This window comes from Ranitomeya variabilis, chromosome 2, assembly GCF_051348905.1.
Source record: "Ranitomeya variabilis isolate aRanVar5 chromosome 2, aRanVar5.hap1, whole genome shotgun sequence".
Lineage (NCBI taxonomy): Eukaryota > Metazoa > Chordata > Amphibia > Anura > Dendrobatidae > Ranitomeya > Ranitomeya variabilis.
In genome coordinates, this window is record NC_135233.1 from 466458448 (window position 1) to 466484912 (window position 26465).

At 42.3% G+C, this 26465-nt stretch overlaps 2 protein-coding genes across 5 annotated transcripts in view; one reads left to right on the plus strand and one right to left on the minus strand.

Moving 5' to 3' along the window:
* MACROD1 (mono-ADP ribosylhydrolase 1) overlaps nt 1-26465 on the plus strand; it is a 1026736-nt gene that overhangs the window by 496013 nt on the left and 504258 nt on the right. The gene's annotated exons all lie outside the window — the stretch shown is intronic.
* FLRT1 (fibronectin leucine rich transmembrane protein 1) overlaps nt 22294-26465 on the minus strand; it is a 320213-nt gene continuing 316041 nt past the window's right edge. For all 3 annotated transcript variants that reach the window (XM_077287613.1, XM_077287614.1, XM_077287615.1), the window contains one exon: nt 22294-24403. In XM_077287613.1, coding sequence (XP_077143728.1) covers nt 22307-24340 — 2034 coding nt within the window. In that variant the 5' untranslated portion in view covers nt 24341-24403 and the 3' untranslated portion in view covers nt 22294-22306. The remainder of the gene's footprint in view (nt 24404-26465) is intronic.

The window sequence follows — 26465 nt, forward strand, 5'->3', positions numbered from 1 at the left end:
CCATTCACTGTGTATATGAATGCTGCAGATAACCAGGTGAGTCCACCGCCACCGATCCATTGTGAGGGGCATTTCAGAACCCCTTTCTCAGGATTGGTGGGGGTCCCAGTGGTGTCAATTAGCAGGTTAATCCCCTCTTCTGACATCTTTGGAGACTCTAGCTGTGTGACACCCTAGATGCTGCTATCATTACTGATAAGATGGAGTTAGGGGCAGTATTGTTTTGCCTGAAACGCATCAGTCTTTCATGGCTATCATATGGACCTTTTCCATTGCAAAGGTTTTTCTTATCTATTTTTGTTATGTAATAAAGACGAATCGGTTATTTTATTCCTTAGCTGTGCCACTCTTCTTCCCTATACTCATTACTGATGACTGATATTCCACGGATACTCCATATTGCTTAGCCTTTCTGTATTTAGTTTGTCGTATTGCTACATGAAGATCTGAAGGAATAAAACTGTTAATATTGGATTCCCAACATATGGAGAGCTACATGCTCCTCTGTCTTGTCATTCAAAAGGCTTTCATAATGTAGCACAGCTGAAACCCCCATTACAGGACCTACCGTTTCTATATTCTGCTTCCCCCAAGCAGCGCTTCATTCACGCTCCAGAGAGTTAATAACTCTTTTTTTTCCTTTTCATATCTTGAAGTTCAATAAAGAAGTACAGTGACAGTCTGTGAGTGAAAAGACCATATAATACTCATTATACAATAGAACATGTACAGGCTAATCTAGGGTTAGACACAGAAAAAAAAAAAGTCTGGCCCTCTCACAGATGAGGAAAGAAGCTGCAGCCTCCTGCAGGAATAGGACTGTAAAAATAAAAAGTTCTTTAACTGAATGCTGAAAATCAAAAGAAATACATTTTTACATACCGTAATTAGCTGTCACATGCTCATTTTTACATAGTCCAGCTCTTTAAGTCTTCATAACGGTCTGGCAGATATCACATGTGCAGGACACAGTTGACATGAATGTGCTGGATATCATAATCAGTGTGCTAGATATAATTTTTGGATCTTCTGTGCACTGGGCTCTGTCCCCCTTATAGGTGACTTTTGGCTACTGATGACTACATTCCTTTCCAACCCCTAGGTACTAAACGTGGTACTTGTGGTGCCGCACCTGGTTCTTACTTCCAGCTCATTCCATCACTTCGCTTGACCAGGCTCATACTGCCCATAATCCTAGTGACTGTACCTTTCCTCTACCTGACTACAATACTTCTGCACCTGTTATCTGACTATCCTACTGCTCCATCTCTTTACCACTGCCAGTCAGCGACTATTCTTGGGACCAGGAACTTGGGATTCTTCTGCTGCTCAATCCAACTTTCCTTGCTACATGTCAAGTGTGATCCACACTATTCTTTAAGTAACTTTCGTCATTTTTTTAATATTAATTTTGTTGACATTTTATTATATTTTGTTACAAAAGAACAGGAAAAAAAAGTCATGCAGAGCATACTGAATGTAAAAAGAAATACCACTGGCTTCAAAAACAGCAAAAGTACATTGGAGATTAGTAAACTAAATGCTGGGTGTACATGCCTCGCACCACATTTATTATGTGTTTTAGATTCTTGTTGGGCTCATTTGAGAAGAAGGCGTGTTCTTTAAATCAGAACTCCTTAAAGAGATTATCCAGGTTTTTTTTTTTTTTTTACTATGGGCCTAGAAATTAATAGGCAGGTATGGTAGTTGCAACTACCTGCCTGTTGTACCTGGCGCTGGCTCAAAGCGATCACCAACTAAGGCTACTTTCACACCATGCTGGCAAAATTAGTGAAAAACTGATGAGAGAGAGAATGAATTTCTGGGCATGTGCAGTGTAAAAACTGGAATCCGTCAGTGACGGATTCCGACGCCATAGGCTTCCATTACAGGAAAAGCCGGACGGTGCCATATCAGGCGCTGTTCGGTTTTTCGCCGGACACAAAAAACGTTCCTCTGTCCGTTTTGTCCGGCCACCGGATCCGCAATTTATGCCGGATCCGGTGAAAAACGGACGAAACGTAAGGCCATCCAGCGCAGATCGTTACTAATACAAGTCTATGGGAAAAAAACGAATCCGGCGGCATTAATCGCTGGATCCGTTTTTTTTCAAAAATTGCCAGATTGCGCCTGACGGCGAAAGATGGATGTGTGAAAGTAGCCTTATCCTGCTGGTGATTCAGATGCTCCACCCCAACAGAGCAGCTTTTCTTTTTCAGCTCTGCTCTGTCGACGGGGTGTGACTGCCAATGTCATGCTGATTGACAGCCGGCAGTTATGCAACGGTGAGCCAGCTGTCAATCAGTATAACATCAGCATTTACTCAACATCAACAGCAGAGTGGAAGAGAAGTTGCTGAATTGCCGGCAGGAGCGGTCTGTTAGAAACTACCTGCCTGTTAGTTCTTAGGCACATTGTAAAAAAAATAATATTCCCGGATAACCTATTTTCAACACTTTACCAAAGATATTCAGGGGGCAGAAGTAGAGCGCAGCTCTTGGTCTGGAGATTGTGAAAGTGTCCCTGTGCCTAGAGTACATCAATAGTATGTAGCTCCCCCAGGACAAAATATTGGAAAAAAAAACACAAATTGACAAAATACACAAAGGACAAGAAGACATGTGAAATTCTATTTATTTCAAGAAAGAGATGGATAGTTGTCACTTACAGTTTTTATACTTATATGAAAGGAAATAAAGAACAAGAGACACATTCATCAGAACAGTGAAAAGATCAAGGCACCTTCTAGAGTCCAAAGGGCTAGTTAGCAGTGCACTTTGGTTCTGTTTATTATTATTGTATGGAAACCCTTATGTATATATATTTATATATTTATATTTTCTTTAACAAAAAACTCACTCAGAATATATAAAAAGAAAATTAGAAAGTTACTCTAGAGGGTCAGGAGGATTTTTAGGCTGCTGTTATAAAACAGTCCGTGAACATGTTCATCCCTCGGGCAGAAGTTTACAAAGAATTGCAGATCTGCCTGCACTTACAACCCTCTACTATGTGACCGCTACGGAAGATTTCAGTATGTACAACATAGAGAACTCTCCAGACACCTTCATTACGTTATGTTTCAGCAATACCGGCAAAAAGCAAGACAATGCAGAGAAGAAGGACGAAAAAAAAAAGATACATTTCTTCTTTGTTTTGAAATGATAGGGCCCAATAAATGCAGTCCTCGGCGTTAGTCTTTGTAAAGAAATGATAATATATTCAGAAAAGTTCCTGATGACAAGGTACACAGACCATGAAAGGATTCCCTAGTTCCAGGATCATTCCAGCCGCCACATCATTTTTCCGAGAAGATAAGTGAATTTACATAGTCTTTTGCATATTCACACTTTTGTACATTTGTAGCATTGACACATTATAAAAGTCCAACATGATTGAATTACATTATAAAATATGTTTTCGGAGGCTGGAGTGGTACTTATATCTAGTTTTAGGGTACAGCCACATAAAGCGGATGCTGCCATGCAGATGTGAATGATATTAGCTGCTTAGCTGCAAAACTGTGCTACCATTAACAAATAGTCACAGACGTCCCTGGCTCTGGGTGCATCTCCGTGCGCTTGTCGGCATCACAGACTGGTGCAGGAGCTGCCTGCTATTATATGCCCTGTCCGTAAAATGGACAAGAATAAATGTGGCATTTTTTTTTTCCATCTGGAAAATCGTTCATTCACACTAGTCCGGTTTGCAGTAGGGCTCATTCACACTAGTCCGGTTGCAGTACGTTGCCCTAGTCCGTGTGCAGTACGTTGCTCTAGTCCGGTTGCAGTACATTGCCCTAGTCCGTGTGCAGTACGTTGCTCTAGTCCGTGTGCAGTACGTTGCCCTAGTCCGTGTGCAGTACGTTGCCCTAGTCCGTGTGCAGTACGTTGCCCTAGTCCGTGTGTAGTACGTTGCCCTAGTCCGGTTGCAGTACATTGCTCTGTCCGTGTGCAGTACGTTGCCCTAGTCCGTGTGCAGTACATTGCCCTAGTCCGTGTGCAGTACGTTGCCCTAGTCCGTGTGCAGTACGTTGCCCTAGTCCGTGTGCTGTACGTTGCCCTAGTCCGTGTGCTGTACGTTGCCCTAGTCCGTGTGCAGTACGTTACCCTAGTCCGTGTGCAGTACGTTGCCCTAGTCCGTGTGCAGTACGTTGCCCTAGTCCGTGTGCAGTACGTTGCCCTAGTCCGTGTGCAGTACGTTGCCCTAGTCCGTGTACAGTACATTGCTCTAGTCCGTGTGCAGTACGTTGCCCTAGTCCGGTTGCAGTACATTGCTCTGTCCGTGTGCAGTACGTTGCCCTAGTCCGTGTGCAGTACGTTGCCCCACTCCGTGTGCTGTATGTTGCCCTAGTCCGTGTGCTGTACGTTGCCCTAGTCCGTGTGCAGTACGTTGCCCTAGTCCGTGTGCAGTACGTTGCCCTAGTCCGTGTGCAGTACGTTGCCCTAGTCCGTGTGCAGTACGTTGCCATAGTCCAGTTGCAGTACGTTGCCCTAGTCCGTATGCAGTACGTTGCCCTACTCCGTGTGCTGTATGTTGCCCTACTCCGTGTGCAGTACGTTGCCCTACTCCGTGTGCTGTATGTTGCCCTAGTCCGTGTGCAGTACGTTGCCCTAGTCCGTGTGCAGTACGTTGCCCTAGTCCAGTTGCAGTACATTGCCCTAGTCCGTGTGCAGTACGTTGCCCTAGTCCGTGTGCAGTACGTTGCTCTAGTCCATGTGCAGTATGTTGCACACATGACCAAAAACACTCCTCTGAATTCGGCCTAATAGTTGCAGGATTTTGCATGTTATCAGCAGTTTTACGTGCAAAATCATGCATCGCAGACACTGGAGGTATCTCAGCCGTGTGGTTTTCAACCACGTTGTACCCTTATAGCTCTGTACACAGATCATAACCACTCACACTTGCCTGTCCCCAGAGGAGCTCACAATCTAATATCACATAATAAGAACAATATCATGGGAGGAAGGGGAGATCCCTATTATTCTGGGATTTCTGAGCAGTAAGAAACCAAAATGACCCAGACGAGATCCATGCAATAAAAGTGAAAAGATACCAACCCATAGATTAAACCAATGGCTGCATTCACCCATGGAGACAATGCACTGGACATTTAAACCAAGTCTATGACATATGTATGTGTTAATGCAGGATGTGCATGCTAATGAAGTCTGTCAACATTCACACAAATTGTATATTAACGATTAGCAAATAAAATCCCATTGCGGTGATATCACTACTCTGGTGGACATGATTGTCACACAGGTCTGCGCCCTCCAGGATCTCTGCCCGGCTCAGTATCACATTGCTACCTCGGACTTAATTGGTTTTACAAAAGACAGTTAATTTCCCTGTACATTTCTGTGCCTCCGTATGTGCCCTTGAGCATATCATTTAGTGCTATGTGGAGCTTAATTTATTAATTTTCAATACATACAAATGAAAAATAATGATGTTTAATGCTCCGTTCACAGACAACCACACAGTCAGCATATAATAAGGGCTACACTATGATATTGCGTGAAAGATGGGAGCTGGAAAAGTGCAAGGGTGTGTATATATATATATATATATATATATATATATATATATATATATATATATATAATTTATTTCTTTTTCAAGTGTTAGGACTATCAGAAAATTACCATCTGTGAAATCCACAATGTGCAGCCCTGCAATTTCTTATTGGTATAGTCCCTCTTATAAAAGATTACACTCCACAATGGTGCCATTTCCTCCCCTTTACAAAGGGTTTTCAAATTATAGCTGTCAATGACCGGCAAATATCTTACAATAGTCACACAACTGAGGGACAGGGATCAGGGACCCCAACTGATATCCAGAATGAATAGGTTCTTACACTGATTTCTATGAATGCAGTCAGAGCTTCAGTCACCTTTCTGTTAAGATCTGTCGGTAATGCTATAGCTAAAATTTTTCCTCCTATTTATATACAAAGAAACCAATAATGAACTAAAAATACAATAGATACATATAATAAAAGTTGCACTAGCAATCGTCACCTCTCCTTGAAATTTGTATCATTTCTGATATTTAGTAATATACTGTCGTATTTTTAGGGGATTAATTCTCCTTAAAGGGAATCTGACATCAGCATTGTATATAGTGTATAACCCCTGCCCACACCACTGATTGGCAGCTTTCTATGTATATTGACAGCTAATCAGCAATGGGGGCAGGGCTGGACCAGGAGTCACCTAGTCCTGTAGTGGTAATCTGCTGATAAACACTGATTTGTATTGAAACAGCAAAACACATCACAGTAAATGACACACCGCTGGAATCAGGGTCTCTGCCCCATACTGCTCTGATTAAATAGCAAAAAAACCCTGGTGACAGATTCCCTTTAAACCGATGCGCTCACAGTGTAATCTTGTAGCTTGCATTATCTCAAGGCTGGGCTGGTGCTGAACAAGTAACCAAAAAGTAGCTACCCTACCTGCCGACGTGGAAGATACCCATAGGAAGCTCTGCATTACTGAATTTGAAGAGTGTTCTGTCTTTTGATTCCTCTCAGCTCTATATTGATTATTCGTGATCATTATTGCTAAGTGGTCATCACATCTTACAACTGGTGAAAAAAAACAACAACCCAAGTTTACTTTTATTGCATAAGTCCTAAAAAGTAAAAATAGAAATGTTCATATTATAAACTGAAATGTCGCCACATGGACTAATAAAACTTTAGTTCATTTTTGCACTTTTACCTTTTTGGTGCGATACCTCCATTAATTTTTTTTTTATATTTGGAAGGTTTGGTCACTACCTGGGAAGTTTGGCACCAAGATATTAATTTTGCTGGTGTGACATGCAACAACTTTTTTTCCCTATATGTCCCAGAAAGTAAAGCCGTACAGAGTTGCCGTATAGGTATAACTTGGTCAGATGGACAAAGTATCTAAGATCGTACATCCCTCGATAGGTACGCTCCGTTTGGTTACAATCTTGCAGTTTCAGTGTGTTGGATTTTACTGTTCATCTGACATGCGGCATGTTCTATGGAATGGTCTCCAGACATGATCATAATTCCCGTCATGAAGCCCTTGAATACAGCCCCCCATGTAGGACTGTATGGTACAGAGCCCCTGTGAACTCATAAGTGAGGATTTCATATTCTATCATTATGGCCGACAACAGATAAGGACAATGCTGCGTATAATGAATGATCTCCCTGTCTTCTGCCAGAGACGTGGACCTCTGTAGGGCTGACTTTGAAGGCATGTCAGTCATTGATTGATGGCAGAACACTCCTAGGTTTCCATATCTTAAATTGATTTCAGTACAGCCGTAGGGTCACCTCTCTGCTAGAAAAAAAAAAAAAGATAACGAAAACTGGGTCTCCCTTGTTCTTTATATGAGCTGATTGATTCTGACTGACCAGATCTCTATTATCAGTATGCCTGTCTGACGTGCCATGGTGGAAGATTTTGGAAATCTTTTAAAATATCTAGGGTAGATATAGGATAATGATTCTTAAAAAAAGAAACAACGTTGCAAAATCATCAATGATAATAATCCAGAACTGAGCTGGCATTTCTTTTCCTCTTGTCTTTTATTATCCCGGTGGTGTGGTTTATGTAGAGGATGTATCACGTCAATAAATGTGAATGTCTTCTGAGGAGTGAAGGAAAGCAGATCATCTCTGAGTCCGTCTCCAGGTTGCATCGCACTGGGAGCGGCAGCACGTATCTCCAGTTACTTTCATGGAAACTTCTACTCTGTTTTCTCATCTACAAATCTATTTTTTTATTTATTGTACAGTCAGAGAACAGATGTAAATATTAAATTTTAGATTCTGTTCAATTTTTCGTTTCTAGTGGCCATGAAATTTTTGTAGGTGGTGATGGAGCAGGTCAACACCGTTACCAGATCACTTTTGCACTGCTGTTAACCTGATACTGATTATTGGGTCAGGTTGTCAGACAAAAGTGAAAGGGGAAATCTATTCACATGATCTCAGGCCTTAAATTGATTATTCAATCAGATGTGATAAAATAAGAAAAATAAACCACAGTCACTTTATGTCTCCCCTGCGATCCAGCATAGAAGCATCATTAGTGCTCCTAGTATTTGTTTACATGTGTCCAACACGGGGGCGCTGCAGCCAATCGGTGACCTCAGCAGTCACATGCTGTACTGACAGACAGCAGCTCAGCGACTGGAGACCTGATGCCAGTAACAATGCATGCGACCGCTGCGGTGACAGCGACTTGTCCACTTTTAAAACGAAGACCGGAGAATGCCGGAGTTTTTGCACTTGGCTCTTTTTGAGAGACAAGGTGAAAATGGTTTATTTAGTTATTTTATCACCTGATCGACCTTTAAAAAAAAAAAAAAAAATTTTGGCTGATCCCTCTAACAACTAGGCTCTGTATTGTAGTGTAACTTTTTGGTCTGAGATCAGACTTCACAAACGAATCTATGGCATATTAGAATGTGAATCTGTCAGCAGGTGTTTGCTATTTAATTCGAGAGCAGAATAATATAGAGCAAAAGAGCATAATTCCAGGGATGTATCACGTAATAGGCTGAGTTTCAATACAATCAGTGGTTTATCAGAAGGAGATTATCACTACAGCTAATGTCCAGGGCAGTCAGGCTAATCTGTTAGCTCCGCCCCCACCACTGATTGGCAGCTTGCTGACTGTACACAGGAAGCCGCCAATCAGTGGTGTGGGCGGGGTTATACACAGCTCAGCATTTAGAGCACTGCTAGATCTGAAGCAGAGAAAACAGGAATTTCATCAAGACTGGACAAAGCAGTCCAGTAAGTAACTCATCCATGGAATCAGGGTCTTTGCCCCTACATTATGCTGCTCTCAGATTACATAACAAAAACCTGCTTACATAATTCTCACTAATCCAGACAGCTTTAAACCCTTTACATTAGTTCTATATACCTGCAGGATAAGTATCTGCTAATGCAAGCTGATTCGGGGAGGAGCAGATTAGTACGTCAGTAAAAACTTTCTTACGTTTGTAAAAACTTTGTAATTTAGAGAAAAGGGAAATGAACAGAGCTGTACAGGCAAGAACCGATATCTAAGAGGAGGGAAATCTTGACCATGAAAATGTATAAATCTGGAGAAAAGGCCCCAGGAGCTGATTGTAATACGAAGAGAAAATGTTGTTCGGTTATTGACAGATCAATCCCGATCCTTCTGGAAGTGAAACAAGCAGCAGCCGGGGATGCTAAATGAGTATGTGTGCATTGGTAATCAGGGCCCTTCTCATCTTGGCACCGCTGTGTGGCTCCTTGCTGCATACTCTCTACAATCCTGCCACATTCTGTAACTGCGCTGCACAAATAGACGTTATCCAATTTAGCCTCCCAGATGCTGGTGTCTTAGAGGTCATAGACTAACAGGTTTAGTGGAGACACAAGCCGGCAGAGATGACAGCGAGCCTGACAGCTGGGATTCCCACATCACTTTACAGTGCATAACTGCTAACACTCCCATACAATGCTCCTGCTTCCTGCGGGATGCTCGCTAATCTTATCTGCAGGCGCCTTCTTACATGATATGGGGGCACATTCACAAACAGCAGCGCGACATAGAAGTGGCTGGAAATGGAAATAAGGGGGGATTGATTGGAACATAGAAAACGTATACAGTATAAGAACATAACGGCGAGGAGTTAATGTAATCTTAGAGCCATTATCTCTCTGACAGGTGACTACAACAAAGGTGAACGGTCACATATGGATAACTGATTTTCGAAAAAGATGATGCTGAGTGTTCATGACTGCCTTTCATAAGTGGAGAAGACTAGGGCCATATTATCTCTTGCCTACATGGCTGTGTCTACATCTCCATCACTTCTGTCTAGCTGTGATGCCACAGGCAGGTGTCATTCAGGAGACACAGAACTACTGAGATTAGATAATGGCGATAATAGATGAATTCCCAGCAGGTCAGGGTAGAGCTCCGTTCACATTTAGAAGCCTTGTTGAGGTTCTACAGGATTTTAGAAAATCATATTTAAAGAGAACATGTAAATATTGAGGCAACTTGTTATAGAGCAGGATGAGCTGAACACATTGATATATAGTTTTGTGGGAAAAAATTCAGTCTAACTAGTATTTTATTCATAATTTCTTGCTCACCGTGCTTAGGAGTCAAGTGGGCGGATCTACTTAGCAACTGCAGCCTACAAAGAACTTAATCTTTTCCCAGAAAACGATATATCAATCTGCTCAGCTCATCCTGCTCTAGAACATGGTGCCTCAGTGTTTAATATTACATGTTCCTTAAGGGTATGTGCACACGTCAGGATTTCTTGCAGAAATATTCCTGACAAAAAAATGGAAATTTCTGCCAGAAATCCGCATGCGTTTTTTTTTTGCGTTTTTCGACGCGTTTTTTGTGCGTTTTTTCCCAGATGCATAGAATTGCTGGAAAAACGCAGAAAATCTGCAAAATTAATGACCATGTTCATTTTTTTACCGCGAGGCGTTTTTTTTCGCGGAAAAAAACGCATCCATGTGCACAAAACATGCAGAATGCATTCTAAATGATAGAATGCATAATGCATGCGTTTTTAATGAGTTTTTATAGCGTTTTCAGCGTGAAAAACGCGAAAAAAACGCGAAAAACCTGAACATGTGCACATGGCCTGAAATACGTTTTCTAGAATCCTGTAAAACCAACAAAGCTTCTAAATGTGAATGGAGCTGTACCCTGTCTGCCTGACCTGCTGCAAATTCATCTATCATCGCCATTATCTAATCTCAGTAGTTTTTGTGTCTCCTGAATGACACCTGCATGTGGCGTCACAGATAAGAGGAAACTGATCTTTCTAAAATCCTGTGGAACCTCAACGAAGCTCTATGTGAACGCAGTTGTGCCATGCCTATCCTATTTTTTTCAATTATTATATAATCATATAAAAAACAGCGTGTTCTGTTACTGATAACGAGGTGTAATTACATTTTCAAAAGTAACCGGATGGCCATTCAGAAAAATATTCGGTTGGAAAAATAACTTAAAAAATTAAGCTTCTTTGGAACTATTTTAGAATTCTAAAATGTACCTTAATTCTAGAGTGAATTCACAGCATTTTCGAGGATTCACTATAAAACTTTTTTTTTTTTTCTTTAAACCTAACATTCTAGTTGAGTATTGAAAATGTGAATTTTAATGAAACATGAAAATGTATTTTCCGCACAGTTTTATTTTAGATTCTAATGGGAATAAATAGTTTTAAATTCAGTCTTGAATTCAGGAACAGTTTTTATAATTGGGGAGACAACATAAAAGAACATCCCTTTTTAAAAAAATTTTGTAAACCCAATATTGCGTTGTCCGCAATAGGTGATCGAGAGCGGAGCTGGCAGCAGCCGTCTTACACACATACCATGCATCAATGCATGGCGTATAAGGTGAGCGCATAAACGCCATCTCTACTAGGATATCTGAATAATATAATGACATTTAAGAATTAAGGTCCATGGGTGCGGCTCACCAAACTCCACAAATATTCAAATATGCTTTTCGGAATTGGAACATTAAATGTTACTGAAAAGTTGTATTGTGAGTCGTCGTGTTTAATCTGCCGGTAATGACATTATAGAGTTTGTTTTAACACAACTTGGTACTGCTCAGGGGAGCCCTGATTATCCAACTACCTAAATAACTGGATTACTGTCACATGTCATCATGTTAACTGGAATAACTAATGTGTTCTTAAGTAGATGATAACAGGCTTATCCCTTCTGGGAAGAGCTGTGTAATATGGTTATAGACAGAGTATTCCTGGAAATGTTTCCTTGGGGAGTATGGCGGCCCCTTCCACCGATCCGCAGATAGTTTAAAATAGTCTTGGGACTGCTGCTGTCCTCGTAATCCTAGCTTTTATTTTCTTTGTCACTATATACATAGATCTATATGGTATTGATGTATAGACTGGCTACACGTTAGATCAGGTTTAGTAAATCCATGATGTCAGTCAAAGAAATACGTGACTATTCCCAGTGTTCCGAGCTCTAAAGACCATCAAATCCAGCATGCATGGAATAGGGACGTGTCAAATTTTAGTCGGGGGACAGATGGAAAATTCAGAATGCCCAAAGTATATGTGGATATGACTGTACAGCACCAAAGCTTCTCTGCCAAAACAGAACGTTTGGTCCTTGTGCTACGGGAACACGTCGTTCTGATATGTCCATCCAAATGTACGTAGGTATTCGGGAGATTTGTCGGCTCAGCTATTTGGTGCTGAGGTTAAACAGGCTGTGGTTATTGCAGAGCACCTGTCCCCTTTCTGTTCTTTCTACACCTTTCTTTAAAGAAAACGTATAATTTTTCAGGATTTGCTAATGCCAAAAATCTTTTTTTATACTTTAGCATAAATTAAATACAAAAGATCTGGTCAGCGTTTTTTTATCTGTCTGTAAACTGTCCTTAAACTGTCCTTAAAGGGAATCGTTCAGCGGAACTTGGCTATGTAATCTGAGAGCATCGTACTGTAGGATCAGAGACCCTGACTCCAGCAATGTGTCACAGACGAAGCGGTGTGCTGTTGTTCCAATACAATCAATGTTTTATCAGCAGGAGATTATCACTACAGGACTAGCTGCCTCATGCCTCCTAGTCCAATCACACCCCCACCACTGATTGGCAGCTTTCTGTCAATGGGCAGTGTACACAAAAAGCAGCCAATCAGTGGTGTGGGCGGGGCTATACACAGCTCAACATTCAGAGCTCTGCTAGATCAGCAGGGAAACAGGGATTTTATCATAACTGTTGCACCCAGTAAACAAAGTGATACATTGCTGGAATCAGTGTCTCAGCCTCTACATCGTGCTGCTGTCATATTACAATACCAAAAACTTGGTGACTGATTCTTTTAAAGATTTTGGCTTATCTAATGCTATATGCCTACCTGTACTTAAATGGTGTTCACTAGAGAAGAAGCTGGGAAGATTCAGGGCTCCAGTCATATGACAGATTATAATATCGATAGTCAGTTCCCCTTAATGCAGAAAAATATATTGTATACAGCACAGTATGCAGGGTTTTTTTTTATGAAAGTTAATGGCAGCTGTATACTATTGTATAGATTTTCAGTGGGGTACATCTGGGGCGCATGTCACGTGGCGTGCACCTAGCCTTACTGATGATATCCTCAAACATAAAGCCTAGATGGCGATACTAATGGATACAATGGGGCTCAGCTGCATTTCATCGAGGACCCTTATGTGCATTGTACTATTCAATGCAGCCGAATACATTTGTAGTTTTGATTGAATTATTATAACTAATTAATTCATAGGGGCTATTATTCTGCTTCCTCTACTGTTCCAATAGATTTATATAACTTTTCAGCTTTCTCGACAATAAGAACGGCCGTAGAAAACAGTCAGAATTTAATAATGAGATTCAGTAAAGAAAAATAAAATCAGATTTGTATTTCTGTATCCGAGATATTTTGTCGGGAATAATTTGATAATTTCCGGTGTGTAACATTGACCTTGTTACCCGCTATCAGGGTAACCTGCTTGTGTACGTGTAGACTAGAGATCGGCAATCTCCATTCCAGAGCCCGTCTGCTTTTCTTATCAAAAACTAGGAGAGCGGGGGAAAACGTAATGGAAAATAAATGAACGGCATTTTGATGGTAATGGCTGCTGCCCCCAGCTCGTTTTTATAATCTCTATATTCTATAAATGAGGACTATATAAATGCAAAGTGGACACACACATAACATATCAAAACAGCTAACTCTCCAGCTCCGTCATATACACACGTGTTTGGATTGACAGAGTTTATACCAAAAGGGAGAGAGGAATAAGCAGTCACCTCAGGCCTTGGTTATCTAAAGGTACCGTCACATTAAGCGACGCTGCAGCGATATCGACAACGATGCCGATCGCTGCGTCGCTGTGTGGTCGCTGGAGAGCTGTCACACAGACAGCTCTCCAGCGACCAATGATGCCAAAGTCCCCGGGTAACCAGGGTAAACATCAGGTTACTAAGCGCAGGGCCACGCTTAGTAACCCGATGTTTACCCTGGTTACCATTGTAAAACATTGCTGGCATCGTTGCTTTTGCTGTCAAACACGACGATACACGCCGATCTGACGACCAAATAAAGTTCTGGACTTTCAGCAACGACCAGCGATATCACAGCAGGATCCTGATCGCTGCTGCGTGTCAAACTCAACGATATCGCTATCCAGGACGCTGCAACGTCACGGATCGCTATCGTTGCAAAGTCGTTTAGTGTGAAGGTACCTTAAGGATTGGGCATGTTAAAATACATGTCCACTCATGGATAATCCTGATATCCGATTTCAGAGCAATTATCTGATGTGCTTAAAAGGTACTTGTCACCTATTCTATTTACCTATATAGCCTTACAATGCTGACCGGATGCCTTTCAGAAAGTGCAGCTTTCGGGAGAAAATTAACTTATTTCCTCCCAGGTGCTGCCAGCTTTCAGTCATGGGGGGAATGACTGCAGTCACCAACGACAGCACCACTTACTATACTGTGACCGATTGCTGTAAGCATGCCCCGCCACTTTTGATTGACAGCTCTCTATGCACAGATACCCTGTAGAGCTAGCTGTCAATAAAAGTGGCTGGGCGTGCTTACAGTCGCCGCTTACGGTACAATGAGTGGTGCTGTCGTTGGTGACTGTAGCCACTCTGTGAATGCTTCATGACTAAAAGCCGGCGGCTCCTGGGAGGAAATAAGTTCATTTTCACTTGGTAGCTACACTTTCAGCAGCATTGTAACACCATTTACCTGCAAATTAACCCTATATCTGTGGGTTAATAGGTAACAGGTTCCCTTTAAAGCTGGCTATCAAAATACAATAGCTGATGGTCATTTTGGCCATCAGTCTGCTCTCCGGACTCACTATCCACATTAATAGCCGGCTCAATCGGATATCGACATGTCTTCAAAGAACAGAGAAAGCTGCTGCCAAACAGCTATGGCAGAGTCTTATCTCCTGGAGAACAAAAGACAAGATGTTAAAATTCAACCTGACCCTACACGACGTCAGGCGATCCCACGGATATTCAGGGTTCAGCTGACTTTAGGCTAGTATGTATGGGGGCCTTTAGTTGCCTGTTTGAGACCCACATCTTTATATTAGAAAAATAACTCAATGTGCTGAATAAATCACATATTGTTCTGATAAACTTACACGGTGGTCTGGAGTAAGTCTGAGCGTGGCTTTAAATGCTCTAATTCTATTACTATTAAATGAGGCGCTATAAATGATTATTCTCACACAGCTGGCAAACCTTTATAGGTGTCATTAATGCCCTATGCATTTTTTATATTTTAATTTACGGTATTCATTTATTACTAATTAATGAACAAGGAGAGGGCTTTTTTTTAAAGAATGTATATACATATGCCAGTTTTGTGCAAAAAAAAAAAAAAAAAGACAGCCATCGTTTTGTTTCCACTGTTTACAATATATGAGGATATGGCTTACCCGGATTCTTCTCTAGTGCACCCCGAGTCATTACACACAGGCAGAATCTGATTTCAAAGCCATTAGAGGGGGGGAGGGGATGCAGGTGAGTGGTCTTCACTATACAAGACCCCCTCTACTATGGATAAAAGCAACAAAATGTATATTACAAAATAACAGAAAGGCGACAGGTTCTCTTTAATTTCTGCCCAGGTTTTATAAAGCATGTAATTGTGCTACAGCATGTAATAATGGGAATTAAGCGGTAGATTTAAGTCGGCTGCTACTTATATACATTTATTCCTGTGCACATCCCCTGTTGGCCGGTGGTACGTCTTGATGTTGTACTGCTACACACAATGAATACAGATCGGCTATTTTCTAATCACGTGTCTGGTGTAAATATCACTTCATATGTGATTTGATCCAAATCCTTGAAAACGAAGAAATAAATTGCAACCTTTGATAACCCACAATCCTGTAAAGTGTCATGCATTTTTCGTGATCTCCTCTCATTTACCTATGAGTGTGACAAAACACATGCTCGAATGCCGGATAATCAAGGAAAATGTCACAAGAGATACAGCTCCACATTTGCACCCCTAATAAATGTCTTTTGTTCTTGGCTTTTTTTGTATGCACGTGCAGATTTTATATGGTGAGGTTCTTGCTTTCTGCTTCCTCTAAGGCCGGTTTCACACGTCAGTGGCTCCGGTACGTGAGGTGACAGTTTCCTCCCGTACCGGAGACACTGACACACGTAGACCCATAAAAATCAATGCATCTGTTCAGATGTCATTGATTTTGTGCGGACCGTGTGCGGACCGTGTCTCCGTGTGCCAAACACGGAGACATGTCAGTGTTCGTGGGAGCGCACGGATTACACGGACCCAATAGAGTCAATGGGTCCGCGTAAAACACGCACCTCACACGGACATTCTCCGTCTGGGGTCCGTGTGGCGTGCCGGAGACAGCGCTACAGTAAGCGCTGTCCCCCCCACATGGTGCTGAAGCCGCCATTCATATGTTCCCTGTAGCACCGTTTGCTACAGAGAAAATATGAATGATAGTGTTTAAACTAAAGATCCATGTGTCCGCCGCCCCCCCACCCCCTGTGCGCCCCCCCCGCTGGTCAGAAAATACTTATCCGGGTCCCCCGTCGGCTGTCGCTCCTTCCTGGTCTGGCCGCGCCTCCTACTGTATGCGGCCGATTACACTCATGAATATGTGGCTCCACCTCCAATAGGGGCGGAGCCGCCTATTCATGAGTGTAAATGAGCGGCCCCACGTGACCGCATACAGTAGGAGGCGCGGCCAGACCAGGAAGGAGCGACTGCCGACGGGGGATCCGGGTGAGTATTTTCTGACCAGCGGGGGGGCGCACAGGGGGTGGGGGGGCGGCGGACACATGGATCTTTATTTTAAACACTATTCTTCATATTTTCCCTGCAGCAAACGTTGCTGCAGGGATGATATGAATCGCAGCTTCAGCACCATGCAGAGTGGGTACCACACGCTCCGTGTGGTACCCACTCGCCATACGGGCGGCACACGTGTGCCGCAGGTATGGCCTCCGTGAGTTCCCAGGCACACGGACACGGATAACTCCGGTACCGATTTATTCCGGTACCGGAATTATCTGGACGTGTGGGACAGCCCTAAGACAAATGCCACTTTCTATGCGTCTGAAGCTAAACTAGCAGTGGATATGTAATATATAATGGCATTATCATCCGGTACCTATGCCACAATGAAAGCACGTAATTGCCATTTCTATGTACAGGCTGATACCTGCCTGTTACTGCAGTCACCCGACTCACCTGTCATTGTAATGTCACCCCATCAAACATTACTATTTACATCATCCCTTGCAGGGTGTAAATGCTGCCGTTGTCCTAAATCTGACATTGTTTTTCTCTTGTTCCTACGCATCTCCGTTCCTGACATACAGTCTCCATTTCGGTGTATAAAAATCTAGTCTTTTTTTTTTTTTTTTTTTTAGCCAAGTAGGCGACGTCCTCAGCTTTTATCTACAAAAATCTTAATGAGCACCCACACCCAGCTGGCAAAAAAAAAATTGATTTACAAACGGAACAGAAGGCCATATCTCAGGGATGGAAAAGAGCAGGAGCAAAAGTAAAATAATGCTGGATTCAGGAGAACAGTGGCATTTACATATGGTTAAAATATATAAAATACATATTTATGGCAAGCGACAGGTCTTCTTTATAAGGCTAGAGTAACCCATTTAAATAATTCTAGTTCTGGTTGTCTGCAGTTGCCACTAGAGGGAGCTTTAGAGCAGGCTCCATATTGTTAATATGCTTTCCCTAGTGGTGTCGGGAGGAACACCAGATTTTTAGAACTTTGTATCAGAAACAGAGTGGCAATGATATAGAGATATATTAAGAATTTAGATATTCATTCCCCCCCTTCTTTTCAACTGCTATATAAACACCAATGGTCTTTCCTATCAGTATTGCATGCTTTATTTCTCCTTAAACTAGTACAGGCCCCCGCATCTTGGCTCCACCATGTCCATAACCATCCTTCCATTGTCCGTATTAATGACTGTGACCTAGCTAGTGGTTATAAGAATGACCAGACAGGATGCCGCACACATATACAGTAGCGTTGCAATGCCAGTAAGCCATGCCATTCCATCCCATGAGGAATAACCCAAGAATGTAAAACAATAAATGGCATATTTTAATAAGAAAACTAGTCCAGGCATTTTTTTTTAGAAGTACGGGTGGATAGACATTGTGGCTGGTGGTGGGGGGCTGGAGACTGGAGCCAAGCATTTTATATTCTATCCCTATGGGTTCTGTACTAACATGTGGAGATATCATCTAATTATTATATATAAAGGAACGCTTTTCTGATAAGAACAACACATAATAAAATATCTGCCAACACATTGAGTTTCATCTGTGAGATTACACATTGTCATCAGAACCTTCCCACCCTTTCTCCCGTTATAACTGTGAGAAATTTGCATTACCCTCTGAAATATATTTCCTCCCATCGTTTTTCTGCTGTTTTTCCACTTTCACATTTCAGCTCTCTTCCACATGTTGCAGATAGAGTTTCTCTAGCGGAAGAGAACTGCAAATTGCTTGTTAATATAAAGCCGGCAGCAAACAAAGACAAATCAGCGAGAAAAAGAAAATGAATGCTGGGAATAAGAGGAGTAGGAGCGCTCCGGCTCGCTCGTGCTGACTTTTCCAGTAATACATGGGGTCAGTTTACTGACGACTTTATGACAAATACAGGATTAGATGAATTGGATTACAGTCACAGGAACCCAGAACAGAAGTGTGCTGAACAACAAACTCAGGAATGCATGCCCTACTCCATGGGTTACAGTCTTAAAGGGGGTCATTTAAGGTTTAAAAAATGGGTCATCTTTTTTCCAAAAACAGGGGTTTCGTCTGATAGTGCAGGTCAGTCCCATTAAATTGAATAGGGTCCATGGACAAGAACCTAGCTGTTTCAGGATGAAAGCAGCCATGTGTTTCCAGTCTGTTGTTGCATGAAATTATATATTTTAAATCCCCCATTTAGCCCAGTGCTGATGCTCTGGTGGTCCTCAATGATCTTTGTTTAGTCTCCTGGAACAAAATTATCCAGTACATGCACATGACCGCGGCAACTAATCACTGACCTCATTGATGATGCTACTGGAGTGACAGAGGGCTGGGGACCACCAGGGCATCAGCACCGGCGCGGCAGTGGGATGGGGACCACCAGAGCATCAGCACTAGAGCGACAAAGGGCTGGGGACCACCAGAGCATCAGCACTAGAGCGGCAGAGGGCTGGGGACCACCAGAGCATCAGCGCTAGAGCGACAGAGGGGTGGGGACCACCAAAGCATCAGAACTGGAGTGAGAGAGGGGTGGGGACCACTAGAGCATCAGCACTGGAGCAACAGAGGGGTGGGGACCACCAGAGTATCAACACTAGAACGACAGATGGGTGGGGACCACCAGAGCATCAGCACCGGCGCGGCAGTGGGATGGGGACCACCAGAGCATCAGCACTAGAGCGACAAAGGGCTGGGGACCACCAGAGCATCAGCACTAGAGCGGCAGAGGGCTGAGGACCACCAGAGCATCAGCGCTAGAGCGACAGAGGGGTGGGGACCACCAGAGCATCGGCACTAGAGTAACAAAGGGGTGGGGACCACCAGAGCATCGGACCTATAGCGACAGAGGGGTGGGGACCACCAGAGCATCAGCGCTAGAGCGACAGAGGGCTGGGGACCACCAGAGCATCAGCGCTAGAGAGACAGAGGGCTGAGGACCACCAGAGCATCAGCACTAGAGCGACAGAGGGGTGGGGACCACCAGAGCATCAGCACTAAAGCGACAGAGGGGTGGGGACCACCAGAGCATCAGCACTAGAGCGACAGAGGAGTGGGGACCACCAGAGCATCAGCACTAGAGTGACAGAGTGGTGGGGAACACCGGAGTATCAACACTAGAGCGACAGAGGGGTGGGGACCACCAGAGCATCAGCACTAGAGCGACAGAGGGGTGGGGAACACCGGAGTATCAACACTAGAGCGACAGAGGGCTGAGGACCACCAGAGCATCAGCACTAGAGCGACAGAGGGGTGGGGACCACCAGAGCATCAGCACTAGAGCGACAGAGGGGTGGGGACCACCAGAGCATCAGCACTAGAGCGACAGAGGAGTGGGGACCACCAGAGCATCAGCACTAGAGTGACAGAGGGGTGGGGAACACCGGAGTATCAACACTAGAGCGACAGAGGGGTGGGGACCACCAGAGCATCGGTACTAGAGCGTCAGAGGGCTGGGGACAATCAGAGCATCAGCACTAGAGCGACAGAGGGGTGGGGACCACCAGAGCATCAGCATTGGAGCGACAGAGGGGTGGGGACCACCAGAGCTTCAGCACTAGAGCGTCAGAGGGCTGGGGACAATCAGAGTATCAGCACTAGAGTGACAGAGGGGTGGGGAACACCGGAGTATCAGCACTGGAGTGACCTTTTTTACGAAGTCAGTGGTTATTATATATGAAATAACGAGCCGGCATTGAACATAAAAACATCACTCCCAGTACATTGCTATAAGGCACCTTCCAATCTACCTGCAATGTTTTTTCAGTTGGAAGCAGAAAGCGATGAGACCATGCATGCTCACATGAAGGATTCACATTGCTGAGTCTGCTACATACAGAATATCATTGTCCTCACAGCTGGCAAAGGGAAAGATCAAATTCTGCCTAAGGGCTCATTCACACGTCCGTTTTTCCCTTATTATTATTATGCTATCCGTGGTTTTCATGGAGAGCACTCAGAGCTATGATAAGGCTATGGGGCTATTAACATGTCCGCGATTTTTCGCCGACCAAGGAGTCCGCGCAAAATTCCGGTGACATGTACAATTTTGCTCCTAAATGCAAGTCTATGGGTCCATGAAAAAATACGACTGTCACATAGGAGAAAGTGGGGAAACCTTTTTCTTTTTATATTTCCACGTATGAGAAAAACTGATCAAAATCTGATAAAAAGAAAAAAACTGTCCATTTTTCTTGCACTGACGTGTGAATGAGGCCTTATTTTGAAATATTGTATTTCTTTTTCATTTGCACATATATAAAATATATATAAATGCGTTTACCACCATTCATTACAATCTCTACCTAGGGAACACAATGAATCCTATGCATGAACATTAATATCAAACTTATACAGACAGTATACAGTGCTATGTGATCTGCATTAACCATACGTAATTTCCATCACCATTCATTGATTTTGCAGATCCCTCTTACTAATAAAAATAAATCTGATCATTTCCCAAGTAGAACAGTAAATGATAACATTTAGATTAGATTTCATTTCTGAAATATTCCTGTCTTTTTGCAGATTGATGAGAGGGGCCAGCAGTATATATTGCAGATGAGGCTGTCATTCTGCGCCTAATTAACCAACCCATGATTCTTGCGGTCAGGTAGTGGAGTGTAAGATACATTGGGATACTGAACACGTATAGATTACCATCACACGCTACAGATATCTGCTGAAGGATCGGAGTGTCAGTAAGGGTTTCCACAGAGACTGAATAAAAAGTCTATTGTAAAGAAAGTCTACCGTACGTAACATTTCAATTGTTCTCTGCTTCACAACTACTTTTCTATCGTTCAATTCAAATTAAACTTTTTTTTTTTTAAATGAATGCCAGCTCAATATAAATCTGTGAAAATTAGAAAAAAAAAGAAGATTTCTTCTTTGTAGAATTAGTTGCTTTCTTATTTTGCCATTTATTTCCGCTAGGATAAAATAAAATGTAAAGAAAAAAGAAAAAAAAAAAACATGAGGAAGAAAAAATTGCAGAGAGGAAGAAAAATATACACGGAATATTGATATGAAATGTAAAACAAATATTCATTGCACTGTGTCGTCATTTTCGCCCTGAATTTAACAAAAGTAAAAGAAAGAAGAACCGTCAAGTTATATGTAAATTGTATCCAAGCGCTCGAATCTCTCTAAAATTATTTCCTTGTTCTAAAATGGTTGAAACGTCTGTAATAAAGTAACTGAGTTCTCCCGCGACCCTTACAGTTTGCAGGATATGGATTACTGCGTGTCTTTTTTTAAAAAATTCTTCTTTATGCTCAGGTTTTGATACGAATATTGGTATTTTTTCCATTCCTACAAATGATTCCATACAGTCTTTGTATCATAACTTAATTTACTTATATTTCTAATTCTTTCTCCTATACTTAGGAATCTTGTGGGCACCCGGGGAACCAGAGATTTTACTATGGGAAGAAATCTGGTCTGTCCAAAAAAGTAATAATAATAATGGTTCATCATGTATAGGAGTAGTCTGTGTCAGGAATGCCACCATCTCTGTATCCCCTGTGAGTGCCATAACCTATCGTGTGGGTACTTTTGTAAAGACTGGTGCCATTAGATGGGAATATGGTGTGAATCACATACTCCTCCTTGGCTCGGTGAGGGTTTATTGGTAGCATTTGGAGCCCTGGTCCTCTAATTTCCAATATAGAGTTATCTTTCTTAGTGCCAGATTCAATATAATCATCTTTCTTTCGGCTTCCTCGATTGCAAGCTCTTTCACGGGTTAGCAATTGCCCGGCTCGATGGACATACCAACATATTGATGCTAAGATGAGAAAAAGGAAGACAAGTGTGACAGCCCCACCAATAATGCCCGCCAGAGGTAAACCAGCCAATGGATCAGCATTTTGTTCTCGATTAAGTGTAGTAGTAGGGCCATAGACATCCCCTGTCTCTGCCTTGGCACATACGGGTGGCTCATCTGTAAGATAGGTGTTACCCGTTTCCATTCCTACCATACAGATAATATAAGTAGATCTTGGTTCCAGGGCAGTTAACAAATATTCTGTCTTATCTCCTTGCACCAAGGTTTCTGTTATAGAGCCAACAGCTGGGCTATGACCTAACCTCAACCAGCTCAGACGAAAAGAACTGGCGAGAACAGAGGACTTCCACGTGATGCGAATACTGTCCGCTGTTAGTGGTTTGACGCTAATCACCAAAGACTTTGTTCCTGCTCCGTTTTCCATAGGGTAATCCAAATTGGAATCTGGCAATCGAAGACCTGGCCTTTTAGACTTTAGGGTAAACAGCGATCCTTGGGGAGGGGTAGTAATTGAAGGGCTTGCTGGAGTTGCTCGTGCAGATGCTACATTGCTTTGGGGACCTCCCTCAAAACATTCATCCATTTCGTGAGTGATGTCTTTGATGGCCATGCCCCTAACTTTCTCAGGACCCTGACACATTAAGCCACGGACATTAACGATGGTAGCTCTTGCTTTCACCCAGTCCCGAAGCCAAATAAGATTGCAACCACAAAACCAGGGATTATTTCTGAGAAGGAGTTGGCTCAGGTTCTCCAGGTCATCAAAAAGGCCACGAGGGAGTGCAGTAAGGTTATTATTGGACAGATCCAGTCTCTGTAATTGCCTCATCTTAGACAGTGTATTATAGGGAATATGCGTTATGGCATTATCCTGTAAATACAGCTTTTGTAGATGAGCACTTGGTAGATTTACAGGAGGGGCAGCCAATGAATTTCTTACCAGTGATAACTCAGTCAAATTTTGGAGACGGCTAAATGTGTCATCTGCAATGCGTTGATTTGCCAGGAGGTTGCCATCCAGAACTAACCTCCGCAAACTGTTGAGTCCCTTGAAAGCATGAAGAGGAATGGTAGAAATGCGATTATCATCTAATCTTAGCTCTTCCAAAGTATGTGGCAAACCATTGGGAATGCTACTTAGATGGTTGCGGGAAAGGAAAAGCAGGCGAAGTTGACGACTATCTAGGAAGGCATCATCTTCAATGCTGACAGTCGACACAGAGTTGTCATCTAGGTGAAGCTTCTCTATCAGTGGTATACGGGCTAGAGCATCGCGAGTCACGCTGCGTATGTTGTTATCTTGGAGGTGAAGCTCTCTAAGTGAACGGGGAAGGTTGAGTGGGAACTCGTCTAGGTCGTTCTCGTACAAATAGATGACTCTAACATTGGTTTTAGTTTTCAGCTCTGGTGGAACTCCAGCATTATTGATCTGATTGTTCTGGAGGTAGAGGGTGGTTGCATCATCTGGGATCTCGGCTGGGATAGAAGTAAGACCTCGGTCATTACAGTAGATGAAACCATTGTCACAGCGACATACGTAGGGACAATTGGTGCTATCTATTACTTCTGTCAAAAATGCAATAAGTCCGTAACACAAAAATAGCCAATCGCGTAAGTCCAAGGTAGCTGTAGTCATTGCAACTGTGGTAGCAGTTGCAGTTGTTGTGGCCACTGCCGAGGCGGCTGCCGCAGTGGTAGTGGTGGTGGTTGTGACAGTCATGTTGTTGTTGAGTCTTCCAAATCACAACTGTCTTGTAAAGTTCTGATGAATTTGGATAAATTCCTGGAAGACAGAACAAAACAAAAACAATCAGGTGCAATGTAAAGTAGAAAATCCCCATCACCACTGTCAATGTCACACTTGACACCTTTCAGAGAACTTTTTTGTATAAGCTTTGATAGTAGACTCAATGCTGGATCCGGGCAGGGTAACTAAACCACACTATAGTGTTTTTTTTTTTTTTTTACTATTATAGCTTATCGGAAAAAAATTTCTGAAAGCACACAACTCCTTTAACATTTTATCGTCTGTTATACCACATAATAAAATGCATTTTCCCTAATATGAAATGTAATATTCTAGTAGATCGGTATCCCCAAACCTGAGTATTGAGCAAAAACCTTGCAGTTACTTCCTTGCATACATGTCACATTATTGCAAGATGTGACAATAATTCATACACATATAATTCCTGCACTCTGAATGGTCACATTAGATTGCTAGCTCTGTGGGGTTGGATTACCCTTAGATTGCAGACTGTTATCCATTTATTACATCTGTTTTCATTGCAGGCACGCTAGATTGCCCGTGTGAATCGCAGTGCCTGAGTTTTGCTTGACATAAAAGCAAATTAATAAGTGAAGAGATGCAGAAGATGAAGTGATTATAATGTGTGAGGAAGTTCTGAGAGTGATTTTTAAGCGCGTGATTGTAAAAGCAAGTCCATCTTTTGACTTACATAATAGCTTCTCCAAGCCATCTCAGCTGGGAGATTAAAGCCTGCGTCACTGGCATTATGATGGAAATCACATTCTGATAATGATTGAGCCCTTCTTGAGCCCTCTGAGATCGGCATAATATAACTCCCTTAACAATAGACACTGGTACCTTGCCAAACTTCAGAAAATCAGCCACAACTCATCTATTTTGAGAGTTAATAACGTGATACCCTTTAAGTTTAATGAAAGCCATATTTAACATAAATGCTGCATAAGCTAGAGAAAAAAAAAATAAAAAAAGGTTTACTGAGTCTACTAATAAGAGAGAGAGAAAAATACATTCTGCTACAATATAACTTATATGAAAAAAATAAAAAATTAAAACAGTCTTGAATGGGATTTTGCATTGAAAATAGTGTAGACCTCTCCACAGAACAGATAAAAAAAAGTGATGAACAGAATGATTGAATTTTTTGAAAGTGGAATTCGCCAGGTTTGACTAATTTCTTTTTTAAAAATTTGATTTGATTTCCCTTAAAATATGTGAGAACTCATAGAACTGTATGCAACCCCTATCATGCTCTTGAACAAAAACACAGCCTTAGTAATGCCAGTGTGGCCTCATCATATAAAGGATGGTAAACTGGTAGTAACTAACAAACCATTTACTAACATATTTCACAGACTTTGTGATTTTTTATTTTTAAAACAGTCCAAAAATTATCCCTATTAGTAAGGCAGATCACTGAGTCAAACTGATGGTGTCGCTGTCAGAGGTAACCTCATCTGGCTGTGACTATGACAAGTCATGCCATACAGTGGGGCAAAAAAGTATTTAGTCAGTCAGCAATAGTGCAAGTTCCACCACTTAAAAAGATGAGAGGCGTCTGTAATTTACATCATAGGTAGACCTCAACTATGGGAGACAAACTGAGTAAAAAAAATCCAGAAAATCACATTGTCTGTTTTTTTATCATTTAATTTGCATATTATGGTGGAAAATAAGTATTTGGTCAGAAACAAACAATCAAGATTTATGGCTCTCACAGACCTATAACTTCTTATTTAAGAGTCTCCTCTTTCCTCCACTCATTACCTGTAGTAATGGCACCTGTTTAAACTTGTTATCAGTATAAAAATACACCTGTGCACACCCTCAAACAGTCTGACTCCAAACCTCACTATGGTGAAGACCAAAGAGCTGTCAAAGGACACCAGAAACAAAATTGTAGCCCTGCACCAGGCTGGGAAGACTGAATCTGCAATAGCCAACCAGCTTGGAGTGAAGAAATCAACAGTGGGAGCAATAATTAGAAAATGGAAGACATACAAGACCACTGATAATCTCCCTCGATCTGGGGCTCCACGCAAAATCCCACCCCGTGGGGTCAGAATGATCACAAGAA